At 36.3% G+C, this 21,583-nt stretch overlaps 1 protein-coding gene across 1 annotated transcript in view; it reads right to left on the bottom strand.

Moving 5' to 3' along the window:
- Positions 1-21,583, bottom strand: part of Scn7a (sodium voltage-gated channel alpha subunit 7) — a 76,867-nt gene that overhangs the window by 34,971 nt on the left and 20,313 nt on the right. The window contains exons 2-9 of the mRNA XM_057755189.1: positions 16,687-16,931; positions 12,498-12,616; positions 12,008-12,097; positions 10,246-10,374; positions 8,646-8,737; positions 4,910-5,116; positions 4,592-4,661; positions 367-508 (exon numbers count right to left, since the gene is read on the bottom strand). Of these exons, the coding sequence (XP_057611172.1) occupies positions 367-508; positions 4,592-4,661; positions 4,910-5,116; positions 8,646-8,737; positions 10,246-10,374; positions 12,008-12,097; positions 12,498-12,616; positions 16,687-16,917 (1,080 nt within the window). The 5' untranslated portion in view covers positions 16,918-16,931. The remainder of the gene's footprint in view (positions 1-366; positions 509-4,591; positions 4,662-4,909; positions 5,117-8,645; positions 8,738-10,245; positions 10,375-12,007; positions 12,098-12,497; positions 12,617-16,686; positions 16,932-21,583) is intronic.

Below are 21,583 nucleotides of genomic sequence, written 5' to 3'. Positions count from 1 at the left end.
GTTTCTGTGTGGTTATTTCGGTTCAGGGTGGCCGGCACAAACAAGCAGGCCCTCCTCCTACAGGGAAACCCTTGTAAACCAGGGTCTGTGCCTTGACCTTGGAGCAGCATGTAGATATGAACTTTTAAAGGCTAAATAGGAAGAGGGTCAGGAGTTGATGGGGAGTTTCACAATTAGAAGCTGCGTTCTTTGTTTTTGCCCTTGAAGTTTTCTTCACACGAATACCCCAACAAATGCCCCCCCCCCCCGTGTGCAGTCTGATTTCTTTTTAATAACTTGACTTACATTTGGGGCTGTATTTTTCAAGGGTGCAGAAGCTGTCTTTAACATCTGCAGTTACGTTACCCACAGATTATCTCTTTTTACCTGTTGATGAAGCAATTCAGGATAATCCTGGGTCATCAATCGAAACAAAGCAAGTAAGGCCCAACCAAAATTGTCAAAACTCGTGTAGCCATTGTCAGGATTTGTGCCCTCCTTTACACATACGTAACCTTCAGGACACTGGCTAAAGAAGACAAAAAGTGGAGGGGGGAGAAGTATTCATTATCAAGCAACTTTCAGGCAATGAACCAGTCATAAATACTATCTACCCTCTGCCCAAAAGCAGAGAGCTATCCCCTGCACAAAGGTCAATAATTGCCTTTTTACAGAAAACACTAAGCATCAGTTATATTTCAAGTTGATACACATGAAAAGTTTTGAACAGGAATTATAAGTACTTTCAAGATGACATTCAAAAAGTGTTTCTAAAGATTGATTTAAGTGACAAATATGTATATATTTATCACATATATGCTTTAAATGGTCATACATTATTGAGTGTCTAAATTAGACTAATATATGCCTTGTTCACATATCTATAATGACTGTTGCAAGAATACCTACCAATTTCAAGAATATAACACAGTGTGATTATTCATAATTTTGCTGTTCAAAATCAAACTGGAAAAGATGAAAATGTGACTCAGTGGTAAACTATTTAGCATTTTGAGTCCTTAAGCAATAACACCACAATAATAAAAGAGAAAGGGGGAGGGTGAAAGTATAACTATAGAAAGTATAAATAAAGAAAATATAGTGGGAGTATAAATATTGGAAAAAAGCACTGATAAAAATAAACTACAATATTTGAGGGCTTAATTTTCAAGTGATCTCACCTAAGACCCTCAGTTCCCATATTTAAGGGTGAGAAAAATAAACTACAATATTTGAGGGCTTAATTTTCAAGCGATCTCACCTAAGACCCTCAGTTCCCATATTTAAGGGTGAGAAAACATTTGTCACATTAATAATTGAAAAGCAGAGCTAGAACTTGTGGGAAAGAGCACATTAAATATTTATTCCCTTCCCTTTCAGGGAGTTCTCAAACTTATCTTTGTAAGGTTGGAGTGATGCGGTTCCTTACAGTATTGGCTCAATAAATGCTATTTTCTTCTCTTAAAGCCTTGTGTAGTTTCTCCCTGACACTATTTTGGGGCTGGTGTGCTTTAGACAAACAATGGAATAACCAGTGGTTTAAAAACACTTGTGCACCGAGGCCTGCTAGTCTTAATAGTCAGAGCAAAGGCATGCTTGTCGTTACAGTCATCTACTAAATAGGGGTACCTTACCATGCTGATGACTATGGTGTTAGAGGTGAAACACCATATGGTTTGTATTTCTTGCCTTGAAATATAGCATTATGTTCTTAATATTCATAGTCAGATGCCTTCAGAATGCAAATGGATTATATTGGAAGCGGAGGATTACTTAATAGGATAATTTAAAGAGAAAGAACCAAAAACTGGATTTGAGGATAGAAGGGAAGCTAAGTGATAAAATTTCTGAATCACCCAAAGTTATATAAACTGTACTGGTGAGCTTTCTCTTTTTTAGTGCTTTAGTTAAGTCCCAGAATGTAAGGGGAAAGAAAGAATAAGAAAGGAGCCTTTGGACGGGTGGCACATCTCAACTGAGAGCAAAACAATATGGACAATGCCCAAGTCCATATGGCTGGCTGACAGTGCTTTGTTACTTTCTTATTTGCTCCATTATAATCTACGGGAGACATCCAGTGAGGTGGTTAAGTGGGTTAAGTCCCCTAAGTTTACTTCTCTAAGTTTACATACTCACATGATGGAAGAGAGAATCAACTCCTGAAAAGTTGTCCTGTATCTCCATGTGTGTTATGGCACACGCCCCCATATGTACATAATAAAAAAGGAGTTCATGTTAGCATGAACCTTGCCACCTTGCTAAATAATTATGTACTAATAATTTAAAGTAATCTTATTAATGTAAAATGCATATAGACACAAAATAATTAAAATAACAGCATATCATTATTGTTTCTCTTCTTTAAAAGCTCACAATCATATATGCAGTGGGCCTAGGTCAGCCCCATGCAGGCTTCCTGGTTAAATTGGTTCAGTTTCTCTGAACCCCTATGAGTCCAGGTTAGTTGATTCTGTGAGTTTTAATGTGTTGTACTTGACCCCTCTGGCTCTCCATCTTCTGCAGTATTCCCTGAGCTCAGCCTATCGTTTGACTGTGGGTCTCTCCATCTGTTTTTTTTTTTTTTTTTTTCAGTTGCTGGTTGAAGACTCTCTATGTAACTAGGTTTCAGTTGTGTAGCTTGGTCCTCTTGGGGGACCCCAACAGTGGAAACAGGGAAGGTCTCTGACTCTTTTAATGGCTTTGATTCCCTACTGCTCATACTGGGTCGCTTTGACCAGCCTTAAGACATGTGGAGGTGCTTAGTCTGATTGCAACTTGATATGCCATGTTTTGTTGTTGCTAATGGGAGATCTGCCCTTTCCTGAACAGTAAAGGAGGAGTGGATTGGAAGGTGGGAAAAGAGGGGTGAGGTGGGGGAAGGGCAGGATGAGAAGGAAAGAGGAGAAACTGCAGCAAGGATGTAAAATAAGTAAGTAAATAAATTTATTAAAAAAGACAAACACGTTATGTACTCACACATAAGTGGATATTAGATGTAAAGCAAAGAACAACCAAACTACTATCCACCGTTTCAGAGAAGCTAGATAACAAGGAAGACCCTAAGAGGAACACATGGATCACCCTGGGAAGGGGAATTAGATGAGCTCTTTTAGGTAAACTGGAAGCACAGAAGGCAGTAAAAGGAGGAGATGGGAGATGAAAATGTGAAGGTACAGGATGGTCAAAGGGGAAAGGGATGGAGTGGGAGAGTAATCAAAGAGATATCTTAATAGACAGAGCCACTATGGGGTTAAGGAGAAACCTGGTGCTAGGAAAATTCCCAGAAACCCACAAGAATGACCCAGCTAAGACTCCTAGCAATAGTGGAGTGCCAAAACTTGCCTTCTCTTGCAATCAGATTGGTGAATAACTCAACTATCGTAAAAGGGACTTCATCTAGTAAGTGATGGAACCAGATGCAGAGATTCACAACCAAGCAACAGGCTGAGCTCATGGAATCCAATCAAAGAGTGGAAGGAGGGAATATATGAGCCAGGGAGGTCAAGATCATGATGGAGAAATCTACAGAGACAGCTGAAATAAGTTCATGGAAACTCATGAACTCTAGACTAACACCCACGGAGCCTCCATGGGACCGAACTAGGCCCCCCATATGTGGGAGACAGTGATGAAACTTGGGTCATCTGAGAGGCCTCTGGCAATAGGACCATGATCTATCCCTGCTGAATGAGCTAGCTTGTTGGAGCCCATTACCTATGTTGGGATGCCATGCTCAGTGCTCAGCCCTAAATGCAGGGAGGAGGGGGTTGGTCCTGCCCAACTTAATGTGCCAGAATTTGTTAACCCCATGGAAGTTCTGACCCATTGGGAGGAGTGGATGGAGGTTGGGAGGAAGATGAGGGGACAGAAAAACGGGTGAGGTGGGAAGACTGTGGTTGGAATGTAAAATGTAATTTTAAAGAAAAAAATTAAAATTAAAAGAATGAATAAGTTACAGAAAATATCAAATTTCACAACTTAAGATCTACTGTATATTATCCGTTGCTAATTGCTGGTGTTGGGACTCACTGACAATAAATCAGATCTTCGCTGGAGTTCCATCCATGTAATTTCCTAGTTTTTTAGGCTAGAATAAGTCACTCTCCTCATGTGCCTGTTGCTTTTCTTTAACTAATCGTATTCCATAATACACACTTCTGCTTTTGTTCAAAGTCATTATGTTGGAATTGTGCCTTCCAAGGTGATGGTATTATGGGATGGGGCTCTTGATGACAGAGTGGGTCAAGATGAAGTCTCCTGTGTATGGCTACTACTTTTACAGAGGCGATCTGAGAGACTTTGTCCTGCTTCAGCTATGAAGATTCAGCTGAAAGGCACCTTCTAAAAGTCCAAAGAGCAAGACAGCAAATTTTCAGGAAATTGGACCTGAAGATTTAGGTCTGCCTGACTGAGGAACGCATTTCTGTTGTTTCCAAGATACATAATCTACAGAAATTTGTAGAAAACTTCTCAAACAACATAAGACAGCTCTTTGTCATAATGTTGACAACAAAGTAAGGAAATTAAGTCGACTGAGGATAGCAGGAAATCATATAACATTCAATGCATATGTGATAATTTCATGTTGGAGGAGAGTATTACTCGCGCCTACCCAGCGTCCGTCCTGTTGCCGCAGAGCAGAGCATATCTCTCACCTTCCAAATAGTAGAAGTTCGCCCTTTCTGAAAAGAAAAGAAAGAAATGAGGGTCTGTGTTTAATCCCGAGTCAGTCACATGTAGCTCATCTGAATTTCCATAGGATTCGTGCATCTGCCCACGTCCAGAAATTTTGTAATTTTGATTACAAAAAAAAAAAGAAAAACAGATTCAAATTAGTCCTTGAGTATAGTTATAACTTTTATAATTTTTCCAGAAATGGAGTGTCCATTTCTCTAAAGATTTCTCCATCATTCGATGGAGCCACTCTCACCTGGGGTATAATACTGGCTTCCAGTTCTGTTGTACAGGGTTTCATTTTCATTTTCTTGTGGCCAACGCAGACATTTGTGCTTTAGATTTCCCATGAAGAGACCCATCCCAAGTAGAGAAAATACAGTCAGAGAAAACAGAGTTAGGACTATAGCACCAAATAGTTTCTTCAAACACTGGGCCAGTGTTGCCACAATTGACTGCAGGCCTGAAAAGAAAGACACAAGTTTTGTCACCTAAAAGAGAACATTATTTCCAACCAAGCAGTTACAGCAAACCTCATGGCAAATATATGTCTCTTTGAAATCAATAGATCTTTCCTTCATTCTACTTCCTATTGCCTGAGACTAACAAATATTGGGAGTCAAAGTAATAGCTAGAGGATCCTGTGACATTGGTAATTATGATACTCAATGAGATAATGCAGAGATAGTATTTAAAGTATATGGCTGTTTGAGCTTTGTCATGTCATTGCCCAGACTGTTCATACAGAAAAGCAAGACAAATCATCTTTGATTTAAAGCATTGTGTCTGAATTATCTAGTAAAACTACTTTGCTGTTTCTAAAGGCTTCCTTTCATTAACAACTCAAAGAAACAAATTCTAATGCTTTGGGAAAGCCTATATCTCACATTTGCTCTGTCTTTTTGAAGGTCACCAATCATGCAACATGGAATGTGGTTTTCTAAACTTTGCTAATACATCTCATTATGAGCTGAAACAGAACCTCTGTCGTGTTCCCTAATACTGTGCCTTTGTTTGCTGCACTGATAATAACACATTTTACTTATATGACCACTCAGTGTTCATCCAGCATCTTATAATTCATATCATTATTCTTAAAAATGTACATATATGTCTGTTTTATCTAATTTTCATTTTCTGCCTGAAAAATCTAGGTTTTTCTTCTGCTGAAAGTCTCAGAATGAGAAGATGGGTCTAGTCAATATATGTCTCGTGCGATAAGCAGGGCTTCTGTGAGTTGATGTGCACAGCAGCCAGCAGGTGCAACAGCCATGCCATGCCCCAGTGAATCGTCCCACACTCAAGCATTTGAGGGCAGCACATTTAGAATCAAGGGTGAATTAACAACACAGAATATGTTGGGCACTGGGATGGAGACAGAATGGGGTTCTAGAGTGAGCTGAGGGGGAAGATAATCATGAAACACTAAAAGCAAAACAATTTTTAAGAACTAAAAACATTAGAATTGCATAAAATACCCCATATGCTCTTTTTCTTGTTCCTGTTTAATGCACAGATGAAATTGCTTTCTTTCGAGCAGTGTCCTATCTGTTCATGTAGTGTATATCTTTGGCAGGTGACCTACTCTGCTTCCCTTGGCAAGGAAGGGGCATGTCTATCTTGAAATGACTAAAACTTGTTCATCTTTCTTAAAAAAAAAATCACTCTCATGAAGAAGAAAATGCTGCCATTTTATGTTCTTATTCTTCTCAGGGCACAAATGAAGTTAAAGTTGTTTTGTCCTCACCAGGGCAGAACTACTCGGTTTCATCCCCGGCTTTGGGTCGATTGCCATGCCACAAACTACTTTGTTAAACATATTTGTTGGGCTGTAAATTCAGAGATCCTAAAATACCCATGCTTAATATATGCAACTTGATGTTCTCAAATATTTATAGGTTGGCTTTTCGTCACATCATTCTCTAGTCTACTTGCCTATTTTGCTCTCAGCCTGTGTATCAAGTTCATAATGTGGACACATGTGTTTTTCATAGTGTTCTGACCATAAAAGTTACCTATAAGTCTCACTATTGATACACTGAATCCACCTTGGGTGTCCTTATTACTGATTGCATCATAATGTATATAATTTGCTGCAGCCCAGTGAAGTTGCTTTACTCTGCTTGTTTCTGTGTGTGCATGTGTGCATGTATGTGTGTGTGTGTGTGTCTTTTGTTTTTAACGACACATCATATCAAAAGGTACAGGTAAACATTGGTTTAACTTTCAGAAATGGAAGCTGCAGTTACTCCTCACTATCTTCCATTGTGAGGATCACAGCTCTGTTTTAACTGTCTGTGAGAACATCCCTGAACATGTTGGTACCGTATTTAAGTACTAAGGAGAAAGGGAATCTTACTAGTTGAGATCATGGTATGGCTTACTCTAAACTATTCAAGGTTATGTAAGATGGTCATTTCTAAAGATGTGCCACAGCCCTGATTATATAGGTTTTTTATATAAATAGGAGCTTTTGATTATATTTTGAGAGCGCAGATGATAATGGTCATGGTAGGACCTGAAAATAGTGCCAACTGCCTGGCACTTAGAAAAAAGATGGCAGTCCAGGAAGCATAAAGTGTATTGCCTTTTAAATTTACTTAGGGTAAATTGAGTCTGTAGGGGTGCATAAGCATATTAAAATCATTTCAGACAACCTAGGTCCAAGATTAGATAGGACAGGCTGGACTGAGCAAAGGGTATGAGCGACTCATCACCTGAACCAAACAAAGTGATAGAAAGTTAGCATGGCAGTGTCATGGATACCTGGTGTTTGGTAAGGCCCAAGAGTCAGCGCACTCCCGGTGATGCCTGGTGCTTCAGCTAGGCTCAGTTCTTCTATCACTGATGCAACACACGCTACTGGCTTCTTCCTCTCTCAGGTTCACCTGCTAAACCTGAATCTGCAGTTTCTAATCTGACCTGATTTCTGTCCTTTTACCTCACAGGAGAACTTAATTCTGCATCTTCACTCCCAACCTTGACCCTTCCTATGGCTTCAACAGCAGCTTCTTCCTTACATCTGGTTCATCATGTTATCAATACACACTCTATGCCGGGTGGTGGTGGCGCATGCCTTTAATCTAAGCACTCAGGAGGCAGAGGCAGGCGGATCTCTGGGAGTTCGAGGCCAGCCTGGTCTACAAGAGCTACTTCCGGGACAGGCACCAAAGCTACAGAGAAACCCTGTCTTGATAAACCAAAAAAAAAATAAATAAATAAATAAAATAAAATAAAATAAAAAAATACACACTCTATATACATTTTCTCAGCATATTTCAAAACCTCTTAAGCTCTGCTGTGTCCTTTCTAACTTATATTTATTATATTTATTGTGTAAACCATATAGATAGAAGTTATAGCTATATTTATTGTGTGCTATATGTTGCATGACATGAGAATTAAAACCAACAACAATGATTGGAATAAAAAAAAAGTCTATATTCACTTTGACCAGACTACGAAGGTGGACCAGATTTTCTGGCAAGCTTCTGAAATTGAAATTCTGAATTCACTGTAATTGTCTCAAGTCTTTCTTTAACTAAAGTCATAAATTTGTTCGACTATGTTTCTTACATAGTACTGCTGATAACCACATCAGTCTATGTTCACTCATTTCAGCTGGTTTTTTGAAATGAAGAAAATAAGGAGTCAAAGGTATTATTTTATAATCTCTGCTTTCCTTGGAATTTAAGGAACCTTTATAAGTTATTTTACAATATGTAAAGACAACCAAAAATATAATCACAATTTTTATTTTGCATCGCAAGTATTGAAAGCCCCACCACATAAACAACAGTTATGTGTATTGCTTTTCCTCCCTTTCCGGGATGACAAGCAGATTTAAGATTTACATGGCTTAAGATAGTCTCCAAAGTGGAAATAATGTTCAAATTCACATACTTTCTGAGTAATAACAAGACAGTTCAAATGGATCCACAGATGCACAAAAAAATCACGATGAAGAAAATAAATCCAATAGCATTTCTTACCTTGGTGCAAAGGAATAATCTTCAAAATTCGCAAGGTTCTTACAGCTTTAAGCATTACAAGAAAGTTGAGAGGCGAAAATCTTGTGATAAGCCTGTGGGAGTAAGTGAAGTTATTTAGAAGTCATCGGATCTATGGTCTTTGAAATCAGGTGCTAGAGAAACTATATTTCCAAGAATTTCCTATGCTCCCACTTTTCCATTCTAGAAATTGTTGATTGGAAGACAAATTTGCTCTGAAAAAGGCAGTCACTATGTGGTAGTAGTTCACCGATTCAAGCTTTGAGATTGTAACTCTTTTACTCTGTGCCAAATTTCATGTGCAACAACAGTCTATAACACATGTATAAAATCACGGGAGAGGGTAGAAGTGAGGAGGAAGGAAGGGAGCAGAAAACATATATAGCTCAATAAAAACGAAACAAAAAATAATGTTATCTTATTACAAAACATGAGAATGTAAATAAAACCTACTAGCTGGTTTTAAATATAGCAATGCAGAGTCGGGTGGTGGTGGTGGCGCACGCCTTTAATCCCAGCATTCGGGAGGAAGAGGCAGGCAGATCTCTTGTGAGTTCGAGGCCAGCCTGGTCTATAAGAGCTAGTTCCAGGAGAGGCTCCAAAACCTACAGAGAAACCCTATCTCAAAAAAACAAACATATATATGTTTTTTTTTTACACACACACACATACATTATACAAGAATGCAATTCATCTTCAGTATTTAAACTCATGATGATGAGGACCATGATGATTATTAGGAATAAGAGCAAAAGGTAGATTGTATACTGTAAAAGAGAATCTACTCTGCAGCCAGAATGCCTAGGTGGAAAGGACACCCAATGATTACTAGCTGTGTGACAAGAAATACGGCTAATATTTTGTGCCACAATTACCTCAGTTTTAAAGTGGGGGGGTATTTCCTTAGTCAGAGGACTTTGTGGGAACTTCATGGAATGATATATTAAAATTTCATAGCTGTGTACATTCAAACAAGACAGGCTGTCTGTTACCAAGGTTAGATGAGTGTTAGCTGGCAGCAAACACAACAGAAATGATAATGGGAATAGTAATGACAATGATTATAAAGATAGCGGTCATTACATTTCATTTCTACAGTATGGTAGACAGTTTTTTTTTTCTTTTTTATAAAAATTGTTTTCAAGGAAAAAGTGGTCTGTTTCAAAATTTTAACATAAATTTTACTCTGTTGTCCATTTTCATATCCATAAAAGAGAATACAGTCAATACAAACAATGAAAAGTTAGATAAAAATTGACATTATACATAACACTCACGAACTGCGAGTGCTTAAACACTTTATTCAGATATTTCTCACATTTACGGGTCTCAAACCATGGGGCTAAAGGAACTGTTTCAATACTGAGCCTCAAATGAATAAAAACCTCCTAAATTACACAAGCGTGTCCTGAACTCAACAACAAAAATAAAAGCCACTCGCAATGTGTTCTTGTAATACCCCTTTTCTATAGGACAGCAAACTATCCATTCCTTTCATTTGTAATGGACACCCACAAACAGTAGTCTGAGGAAACCATGAACTGAAATCATTAAAATATTTGCAATGTAAAACACTACTCACTCAAACAAGGTCACACTGAAATCAAGCCAGTTCCATAGATTCCCAAGAAATGAAAACGACCCTGCCCAGACACCTCTTGCAATGACTTTTACAAGGATTTCAAATGTGTAAATCCCAAGCAGAGTATTCCTGTAGGAAAAAAAAATCACACAAATATTAACTCTTGAGAATAGTATACTGTCAGCTCTAAAACTGTCTCTGACAGCCACCCACTGTGGAAAACAAGTTGGCTAGAAAGTAAAATTCTATCTGCTGGTTGGGTAGGAACAGTCAATCAGACAAGGACCAAAAATCCTGTTCCCTTTGAAGCTTAGCAGAGAGCTGTAGAGAGGCCTTCAGTGATGCCTGTGTGATAGCATTGCTTAATGAATCTGATCACTTCTTCCCAACAGTCCCGACTCAGAGGTTAGATATAATCTTTATGTAGTACCTAGGCAAATTATGAAAATATCAAATATACTACAAATAGAGACTTTAGCATAATTAATTATCATAGGATTTAAACCCAAATTTAATACAAATATGTTCAAGGACACACACAGAGAATTGTTTTGAATAGAGTTAAAGCTCGAAGGTATTGTCAAGAAGCCTTACTTCCAAAAAAGAATTAATGCACTTTCCCATTTGTCTACTGGAAACCAGACTCTTTAGATTTCCAAGGACAGTGAAAAGTATAAAACTGATGATTTATTAATGAATAAAATAAATAAAAATTTGAAGAAGAGAGAAATCAATTATGAGGTGAGACCCCGTGCATATGATACTATGGTATGTATAGATAGCAAAAGACCTAAACATTCCAATTAATATAATTAAACCTTCAATCCACTTAGAGTTGTAGATATTTAAACTAATAATAAACACTTAGAATGTCAGGACTCAAGAGTTTGAGCCAGGAGGCTCTGCGTAAAGGCAAGTAAGCGCTACATAGCAATCATGAATCAAAACAACACCAATAAAAACTACGAATAATTTGTCACTCAGAAGTGACGTATGCCTTCAATCCCAGCACTCAGGAGGCAGAGACAGGCGATCTCTGTGAGTTTGAGGCCAGCCTGGTCTACGAGAGCTAGTTCCAGGACAAGTTCCAAAGCTACAGAGAAACCCTGATTTGAAATATCAAAAACAAAACAAAAACTAAGAATAATGTAAGGGTGGAAAAAAAAAACCTCAAATTGACATCTGCTTGTGTTTGTTTCTATTTAGAAAATGTAGTCATGGTGCTCATATCAGTATTTCGCACAAATATATGAGTAAATAAAAGATAGAAATATTAAGTTATGGATTGCCACGGCCTACATATTGGGAACTTGGTCCCTCTGTGGTGATGTAAGACTTGCTGGAATCTTTAAGATGTAGGGCCTTTTTGTAGGTCCTGGTGTCATTGAGGCACCTGCCCACCCATTTCCACAGGACTCACAGGAGAGTCATAGAAAATCTAAAGTTGGCTTCATGAATTTCATTGGTTTATGATATCAAGATATGAATTGCCGCTTTGAAAAGAATTCCTGCTCTTTTCATGGGCCATATTATAACATAACTAGAACTGAAACCTAAGAGCAGAGGTGTTGTATTCTTAAATCTTCAAAGCTGTGAGCAAAATAAACCTCTTTTTTAAAAAAATTAAATTTTAAGCAAGTTAAATTGTATTATGTTTCAAAATATAATGCATTTTATAACTTAGTAAAATACAATAAATTTAAAATTCTGAAAACCATAATTATAGACTGTTTTATGTATATAATAAAAGTAAATAACTTACTGTAGTGCCAATGTCCACTCTGGTGGATTAGTCATCGACAAAAAGAAGCTGTCAGTGAGGACACTAATCAAAATCAGCAGGCGAAAAAGGGTAAGGCAAGGTCAAGGAAAAATAGATATTAAATTACATTAGAAAAGACCTATTATTATAAATTGTTTTTATAGATACAAGGACAAGGGATAAGGTCCTCTTGTAAATATTGAAAATCCATGTTATTTGTATTGGAAAATAAGAATTAACATTTGTTAACTATTATTACTATTTTATTAAGTTCTATTTTCCATGTGTTTTAAAAAAAACTAACCCAGAAAATTAATATTTAATATGATGACATAAAGTACCAACGGGAAAAAGAGTTCTTGAGCAGAGGTTGAAGAACAGAACATCTGGGCTTATTAGCGTACTGAAGGCAAAGCCTTGTTGACTAAGAGAACATCCGGACTTGTTATTAGTGTTTTGAAGACACAGCCAACCACCCTTGGGAGGATATGGATTCACCAACATCTTGATAGCTACTCTTCTGAGAGAGCTGAATGGAGACAGCGTGCAGAAGATGGAAACGGCATTGAACCTGAAGATTACTCTGTTTCTGTTTAAGACCACGAAAGTCTGTAAGAAACCACAGAAAATACAGTTAGCTAAGAGTTGCCACCACTGCTCAGCAGTCTGACATCTGGGCATAATTACCTTGGTTTTGCTATCTAATCATAGTTAAAGTAAAAAGAAGCTGTTCTCACGGTTTTCATCTATATTTAGTGTTACGTGATTGCTCACCACTTTGCTTTGTTTTGCTGGTCGTACACATAGGAAAGTCATTTGCAATGCTCTCACAGCCCTGTCTCCCAGTTGAACTCTAGATGGTGCACGGATTCACACTTAAAGGTATCAGAGGGGCAATATCTCACTAAATGAATGGGGAAATGTTAATTGTATACCAGGGAAAATCAATGTAGCATTATAAACGCAAAGAAGAACCAATGTTTTGAAATATCATGTGAATTATTTAAATTATTTATGAGGGAGGATCTGGAGGAGGGACAAATAGAGAAAATGTGCTGCAATCATATTTTAATTAAGGTGCAATAAAAATAAAACAAGGAAAATGTAAAATACTAAAAATTAATGCTTGAAAAATATAATTTATTTGGTATTATTGACATAAACCTACCTAAAAATGGTCATTTATATAATGGAAACAAAAGAACTTTGGATATTAAAGCATTAACTTAATGAGTGTATTAGAAGAACAGAAATATTCTAAAATTGAACACGATTCATATATAGGTTAATGTATTTGTATATGCATATATGCATGTGGGCTTGTGTACAGTGACACTTGTGTATATTTTTAGATTTTTATAGATGGATAATAAGCCTATATATTATATATATGGTCATTGAAAGTATAAAGCATGTATATTCACTAAATCTGTTCCTTTAGTGATATTATTAGTTTTGGGATGTGCATAAACACATCTGTCTGGTGATGTAACTTGGTGACAGTGTTTTTCTAGCCTTTAGCAAGGCCTGAGTTTTATCTCAACACTGAAAAGATCATTATAAGCAGTAAATATTCTGAAAATGATGAGATAAGATGGAATATTTTATAATATAACTATAGTACATAATAAGATAAAAGGTATTGTTAAAAATCAAAATTGGGTATTAATTATTTTTCTTTCTAACAGGGTTTATTCCAAGGGCCTCACATATGCTAGGCAAAGCCTCTTCCACTATTTATCCTAAGCTTGTTTAAATTCTGTTTTCTTTTGATATTCGGTTTCATTAAGTTGTGCAGGCTGGCCTTGAACTCACACTTTAGACCACAGCGGACTTGAATTTGCAATATTTTTGTCTAGCAAGAATTACAGACCTGGTCACCAGGGATAGATAAAAAATAATCTTCTATCCTAAAATAGTCTACTATATAGTCAATTATGATAATGCAGGGGATATGACTTATTGCTCTTTATATTGACAGGTGCATATAAAAAAGAAATTGCAGGAATGCACAACTGCCGGAATTTCCGCATGCATGTCGGCTCTACTGGAAACCACTCTAGGACTCAATTCTTAGGAAAGTGCAGTTCAACATGTAGCTGTGGAGGCTTTGTTCTGCCATTGTAACGATTCTCCCATTTCCACTGAAACAAACTGAATGGCGACAAATGTAATTATTTAAACTCTACTTTCCATGGTCACTTCCAGAACAGTCGCAAACTTCATGGGAAATATGACATGTGTGTGTCTCATTACGAAGAGATAAGTGGTTTTAGATTGTGTTGCAATTGTAATCTTAATTTTATGGCTGCTTATTTCTATTTTCTCTTGAAGAGAATAAGCCAAAGAAAGCCCTTATATTCAGAAAATCAGATTTTAGCGAAAATAGCACTGCTGCATGAAGACATCCTTGCAGTTTTACCCCAGGTGCTTCATAAAAAGAGGGCCATAAGCAACTCTGAATCTTGTTTTACTTTTACTTATCATCTTTATGTGAATGTTTAGATTTATTAAATATTTAGTTTTTTCATACAATCAGTTTTGATCATATTCTTTCTCATTCTCAACTCCTCCCACACCGTTCGCATTCCCTTAACCACCTAACTTCTTGTTCTTTCTTTCTCAAAAAAAAGGAAACAAAACAGAAACAGTAAAAAAAAAATTAAAAGAGAAAAACAGACAAAAATAGCAGAACAATGCACACACATAAAAAAATTAAAAATACATGGAATCTGTTATGTTTTAGCCAAACATTCCTGGGCATAGGGTCTGTCATTAAGTACCTACTTTGTTTTTTAAGACTTTGGTTTTATAATAAACAACGAAGGTCTTGCTCCCAACATGGCTGCACACATTACACAGTTCTCTGACCACTGCTTCAGTAACAGCTCTGCATGCCCAAGCTTACTGCCTATTATGACCCAAACACGCCACAAAGTGACTGCTGAAATAATTCAGACAAGGACTCAATTTGCATTTTAACTAAAATGTCATCAAAATAATTCAAATGACAGTATTTTACCATGATAGTATTACAGAGGTGTGTTTGTGTGTGTATGTGTGTGTGTATTCTCCACAGATTTTCATTAAATTTGATTTCCCCCATTAGATAACTTCAGTGAATTGTATATGTGACTATCAAAATACTAGTAGATAATCTTCATATTCCCTTAATTTAATAGATTTAATTTTTGTCAGTGGCAACTTCACTCTTCCACATTGTAAATATTGACAATATCTGTCAGTTGTATCTTGCTGTTCCTTTTCCTAATATTAGATAGGACCCTGGACAGCAGGGCTTCCCTGCTCATCTCTTTCTCCTTCCTTCCCTCTTTTCCTCTCCCATAACCAAAACATTGAACGATTATTTTAAAAACAATAATTAGAAGACGATGATCATCATATTTCTGCAAAAGTCACTTTTATTAAGGAATATCAGTGCACACACTGGATTAACTAAAAGTAACACACTTATCCCTCTCCATCTCTTGCTCCATTTCTCTTATTTCTTCCTCTCTTTTCCCCAATTTCTCCCCTTCCTCTTATTTCCTATCACTTTCTCTCCCTTCTCTCTCTACTCCTTTCTCCCCCTTTGCTTTCTCTTCTATCTCCTCTTTGGAGCCTTTCTCTTCTAACTTAGAAAGCTGCTTGATTAGTTTTATTGACCTGCCATCACCATGCCATATGTCCTTTGATCACTACATCAAGCCCATGTCGAAATCTCCATTATCTCACCTTTGGCAACATGACTGAGTTTCCAGGAATAGCATTGCCCTTTCCACCCCCTTAAAGACTTAATCTTGGCTGTTGCCTGCCCAAGATTCTATCTTGCCTTTATTAGAATTCAAGTATTCTGCAAGCTGTAACTGAAATGTTACTTTACTTCATTTTAATTATTGTATGTGTATAGCGGTTCTGTCACGATGCATTCATGAACCATGTGGGTGTCTTGTGCCCAGGGTGGCAAAAAGAGGTCTTGGAATTCTCTGGAACTACTGTTACATGAAAGAGTTAGTGTCCTAAGCGGCTGTACAGGTGCTGGGACTCAAAATCGCGACCTCTGAAAGAGCACTCACCGTTCTTAACCATAGAGACATTTCTCCAGTCCCTGAACTATGCTTCTGAGATAAATATTCTTCCAGTTTCACCAACCCACATATATTTCTGCATTTTATAACAAAAAATCATTCTCATACTTAGCATTTTTGTGCTTGTTCTGGTATTGTGTGTGTGTGTGTGTGTGTGTGTGTACAGAATTTGTAGGTTTGAATTTGTGAATACATGAATGAGTGAAAATGAAAAACTTATTTTGGATGCACTATTATGACTACTGAGTATATTATCAAGGTTCTGAAATTTCTGTCCATATTCTAATTATTTTATGATTATTTTAAATTAATAAACATAAAAATGTAATTAGTATATTTCCACAAAAAGTCATTCATATTAAGGAATGTATTACATTAATTAATACATGTTTTAAAATAATTAAGCCTATTAATATTATCCTGATGCCATATCAGGTTTATTAACTATCTTGAATATGCTAACCTCACATAAAATTCATTATGAAAGAGCTCTTTTTCTATTATTTTATTATGTGTTATCTCAACTGTATTTCAAGTGGCTGAAAATAAACTAATTAAAATATAGTTTCCATAATGATAATCAATCTTTACATTTCTCTTAACATAGTAGTATGGATCCATATCTTCCAAGGGCTCTGCCACCATTCCTTTGGGAAGGCTTCCATAGGCAAACGGAAGCTGTTTGCCAGCTTCCAAACAAGGGCTTGGCTTTAAATCTTCTTCATGTTCTTCGTTGCATTTTTTCGCAACGTGATTTTCTATGAGCTCAAGCGACTCTGCTGTAAAGGGGACAAGGCCCTTTGGCTCTGGGGAAGTCAACATTTTCAATTTTGCACCTGTAAAAAAAGAACAAGTATATAAAATCTGGTCACTCAGGGAGAAGCTCTGGAAGTGGGTCTGTCCCCTGCCACTTCAGACCCAAGCAATGCTCCAGGGCCCTATCTGACGACCTCAGTTAGTTACCACAGTCGGTTTCTGCTGGATGTCGTAAGCACTTCCGGTGACGTGATTTTGTTTTTGTTGCTATTTTTTCATTTTAGTGGAAAGTTTTACCTGAGTCACTGCTCCACCCAGTACTATCAATCTATTACTCCAGCTGACAACTTCAATGGGGCTTCTCCGGTTGATCTCTGCTTCCTCTTTTGAGCATTTGATTTAGTGATCCCCCCATTTCTCTCTCCCACTATCTAATTATTCATATCCATCCACCCTTGCTGATATTTGTTCTTTTAGTTTTCATTCTTATATACCTACCTAACTCATCTCATTCAAAATCAAAAATAAGAATGTTATGGATCACTCTCTGAACCATAATGTAGTTATGGTCTCCAAATTAAAATTTATAATTCAAGATAGAAAAAATAGAGACACCCAAACTGAGTAGGTACATTTAAAGATATCATACCTCAGTTTTATTGTGTTAGAAGCTTTTTATTTTATTTTTATTTTTTGGAATTTTATTATACTTAGTATTATTATTCTGATTTGTAACTCCATTTAGTCTTTTCTAGAATTCTTTTGATTCTATAGATTTATTTCCCTTTCTCTACTGTAACAGAAAGGGATCTTTATTTATTTCCCCTTCTTCACTGTAACAGAAAGGGATCTTTTGATGATTAAATATAATTATTTCCTGTGTGTGCGTGCACAACATGTAACCACCAATTGTTTTATTTTTTTAATGGTCTCCAATGACACTGGGCCCCGTTGTTCTTGTTTTTAGATTTGGATTACCTTCTTTGCCTTCATCCCTGCACATGAGTTATTGTTATCATTGTTGCCTTTTAGTTATGCAAATCAAAAACAAGAACTCTGCTCATCCACGGAAGGTGCTTGTCAACTGAGATATACCTCCAGAAATATCGGTCAAATTTGACCATATTTTAAGTCTGAAACCCTTAAAATGCTGCCTTTCTCCTATGTCATACAAAAAGTCTAGGTGAATCCACAGGAATTATAGAACTTCCTGCATATGGATATCTATCAATTACAGTTATGAAATACTTTCTTCTCTTGGAAGTTTTTGTGGGAATTTCTCCAATAAAGCAACATAAAAAGTTTTTATATTTATTTTTGCTTTACAATTATGGCAAATACTCTTTCATAGCTTAGTCATTTTTTTGTTTTTTTTTAAAGAGAAAGAAAAAGAAAGGGTATAGAGTTGGGTAAGTGTGGAGGGTCTGGAAGGAGTTAGGAGAGGGAAAATCAGAGTATGTCATATAAGAACTAATTAAAATGCAGGCAAGAGTATGTAGGTATATATGTATGTAGGTATGTGTGTATATGCCATAACTTCACCTATATAGCAATTATAGGTAATTATTCCCTGAACCAAATACCTTTAATGCTACTTTTTCATTTTCTTTCTCTCCCTCCCTTTCTGTAGTGGCCTCTTCATCTCCAATTAAAGCCACCTTTTTTTTTTTTCATTTTTTCTCATTCATCCTTTTTATTTCCTGTACTCAGCTATTCCCCTCTCTATAGCCCCCACCTCATCACGATGCCCTTTTTACTTTCTTGTTTTCTGTTGTTTTTCCAGATTATATACCGACATCTGTAGGTTTGGTGCTAGGGGCCATAGGGATGAGAAAGAGCATTTTTTTTCAAGGTCTGGACGTTCACTCAATATAATGTTCAGTTCCATCAATTTAGCAGGAGATTTTCCTTTCCTTACAAATAGTATTCCATTGTATATGTAAAACATTCTTATTTTCAATTCATCAGGTGGGGGACATTTAGGTAGTTTCCCTTTCTGAGTTGTTGCGAATATATCTTTTCATATTTATAATGTTACCCAAAAATATGTAAATGAAAAGGTCTTTATTTTCCTGCTCATGTCATGGATTCCTTTTCCCTTGAAGTAGCTTCTTGTGATTGCAGAGAGATATATTTACATTAGTGATTGTCTATGCCAGAATCCTCAGAAAATGGTCAGGGTCTAGGTGCGAAACAACACCAAAGAGAGAACCCGGCAGGAAGGTGAGCTTATGTTGGGTTCTCATACCATGTGAATGAATGCTGCAATATGAATAACATTAGTTTTTAAGTAGCTTGCTCATAATATATATCTATATAACTGATACTTGTTACACAACTTGCTAAGAATTAGTCGCATGCACAACATGCACACACAAAGAGCCATGCTGTGCAAATAATGACACTTCTTGTATTAAGCTTTGACTGTTGGGTGTCAAAGTGCTTTGAATAAGTGTGATTTATGTTGCAGGTAGTAGTTTTCTCTTGAAATTTTTATTATATAATATTTAATGGGCTTTGTAAAATTACACTTAGCATAGGCATCTTTGTACATAAACTGGTTTATTACTGGCTGGTGCTTACAATATTAAATGTTAATCACTATTACTCTTTCATGATATGATACAGCTTGACCTCATAAGGAATAACTGCAGCGTCGTTTGTGCTTTTAGTGATCAATTGTTTCCTTCTGCAGTCAAGTGCTATCTGTTATTATCTTGCTATTTCTTAATCACTCCTTTTATTTATAAAGCGAGGAAGTAAATTTGAAGGACGAATGACTGTAGAGTTCCATTATTTAGAATAAATGAATCAATAAATAAGAAACATGTCAAGGACTTCTGTTTTACATTCACACACACTGATAGTTTGTGCTTTAGATTTCTGCCACGAACTTTGCTTATTTAATAATAAAAATAAAATAATAAAATGTATAATAAAATCAAATTATAAAATGACTCAACATATAAAACCACACATGAAAGAAAAATATCCACAATATCATAGGCTTATAAAGGATTTCGGCCAAAACCACTTTGACCAATGACTATGATCCATTCATCCCCTTATTATCTTTTGTGACTTTTAAACTGATAACTTAGGCTGTGGTGGGAAAAACTTGGTGGAAATAAATGAAACAAATAAAATCACAAAACTTGAAATTGGATAGATTGACATTCAAATTTAAAATTGTTCCTATTGTTTAAGGACATCTCAGTCAAGTTAATTATATATTTACATTTTATTTTTCAGTTATGCAACTCAGATTCCTCCTTGAATTAAAGGTAAAACTATACACATTGACAATAAGCCCCAGTAGAGTAATGGACACACTAGATAAGAAATCACTATAATTTTTTCTGAAATTTAATTTTTACTTTCATATTATGTGTTTGAGCATTTAGCATATCCGTGTATCTATGTACCATATGCATGCATTTTCTGTGGATCTTTTGGGCCCTAGAACTCCTTGCAGCTAGAGTTATAGATGGCTGTTTGCCTCATGATTCGGGGAATCAAATCTGGGTCCTTTGGAAGAGCAGTTGAGGAGTTTAACAACTAAGCTATCTCTCCAGTCCCTTAAAAAGAACTTTCTTTGTGATAAAATTTGGAATGTGAATCAAATGTAATAGAATCATCGATATTGACAGTGCATATAAGACTCAGAACTCCGTACAAGATGTATCCAGCTGCACCAGTACAACAGGGAAGAGATAGGCTTGGTAAGAGAGAAAACTGCCAATATGCCTTTTGTAACATCAATAACACTATTAATATCAAGTCAATACCAATTTCTCTTGCCAAGAAAGATAATATAACCTTAGCCTGTGTTGACAGAAGATGGAGAGGGCATCCTCCTCTGTTCAGTACGGGAAAAATGGAGCAAAACCTTTGTGATTAAAATAAAAATGACTCTGCGGAGTTTGACTAACAGATGGACAGTGTGTCATAGCAACACAGAAAAGGCACAGTGTGGAACTGCATTTCTTCAAAGTGCTTCAAGTATTTCATATGGAAGAGAAACTAGGTTCCCGTATTATCACAGAGGAGCAACTAGAATTAATGAGCCAATCGAAGAACAGATTAGCTTTTAAGATAAAGTGTTTTCTAAAATCGAGTGAGTTGATGTGGGCATCATGCCTGAGCTTAAGTAGCAAGAGGAAGCATGCAATTTTTGATAGTTGGGTGAGATGTTTGCAATGGATACAAACATTGATTGATAATGTCAATATCATATAATCTTGGAACAGTCAAATGTCAAGATATTTTTTATTTCTTTTTTACTTTTGTACAACACCACAGAATATGAAGGTTAACTGAGAGCAAAGGATTAGGAATTCAGAAAGCTGAACCTACAGCACCACCACACCCATCCTAAAATAATTTTTATATTTATTGCTTTCAGAAGCACATAGAAGGCTAACCAATAGTATCAAACCCATGTATATTAAAATTGCATTTATTAGCACTAAACATGAAGGAGATGATTCAAGCCATTAATGGAAATAGTCTAGACACACTTTACTGAAACCTCAAGATTCAATTTGCCAGTCCATTTTCTTATTGCACAGTCCAAATATAACCTATATTTTATGTATGTTTTTGGTAAAATAATACAATAATTCATTGTTTTATTTCCTAACAAAGAACATCGGTAAAATTCTCCATATTTGAGATCCTTCATATATATGTAACTTAAAATGCTACAAGATTAAATCAGATAGCAGAAACC

This window comes from Chionomys nivalis, chromosome 22 (assembly GCF_950005125.1).
Source record: "Chionomys nivalis chromosome 22, mChiNiv1.1, whole genome shotgun sequence".
NCBI lineage: Eukaryota > Metazoa > Chordata > Mammalia > Rodentia > Cricetidae > Chionomys > Chionomys nivalis.
This window is presented reverse-complemented; position numbering and strand designations above follow the sequence as displayed.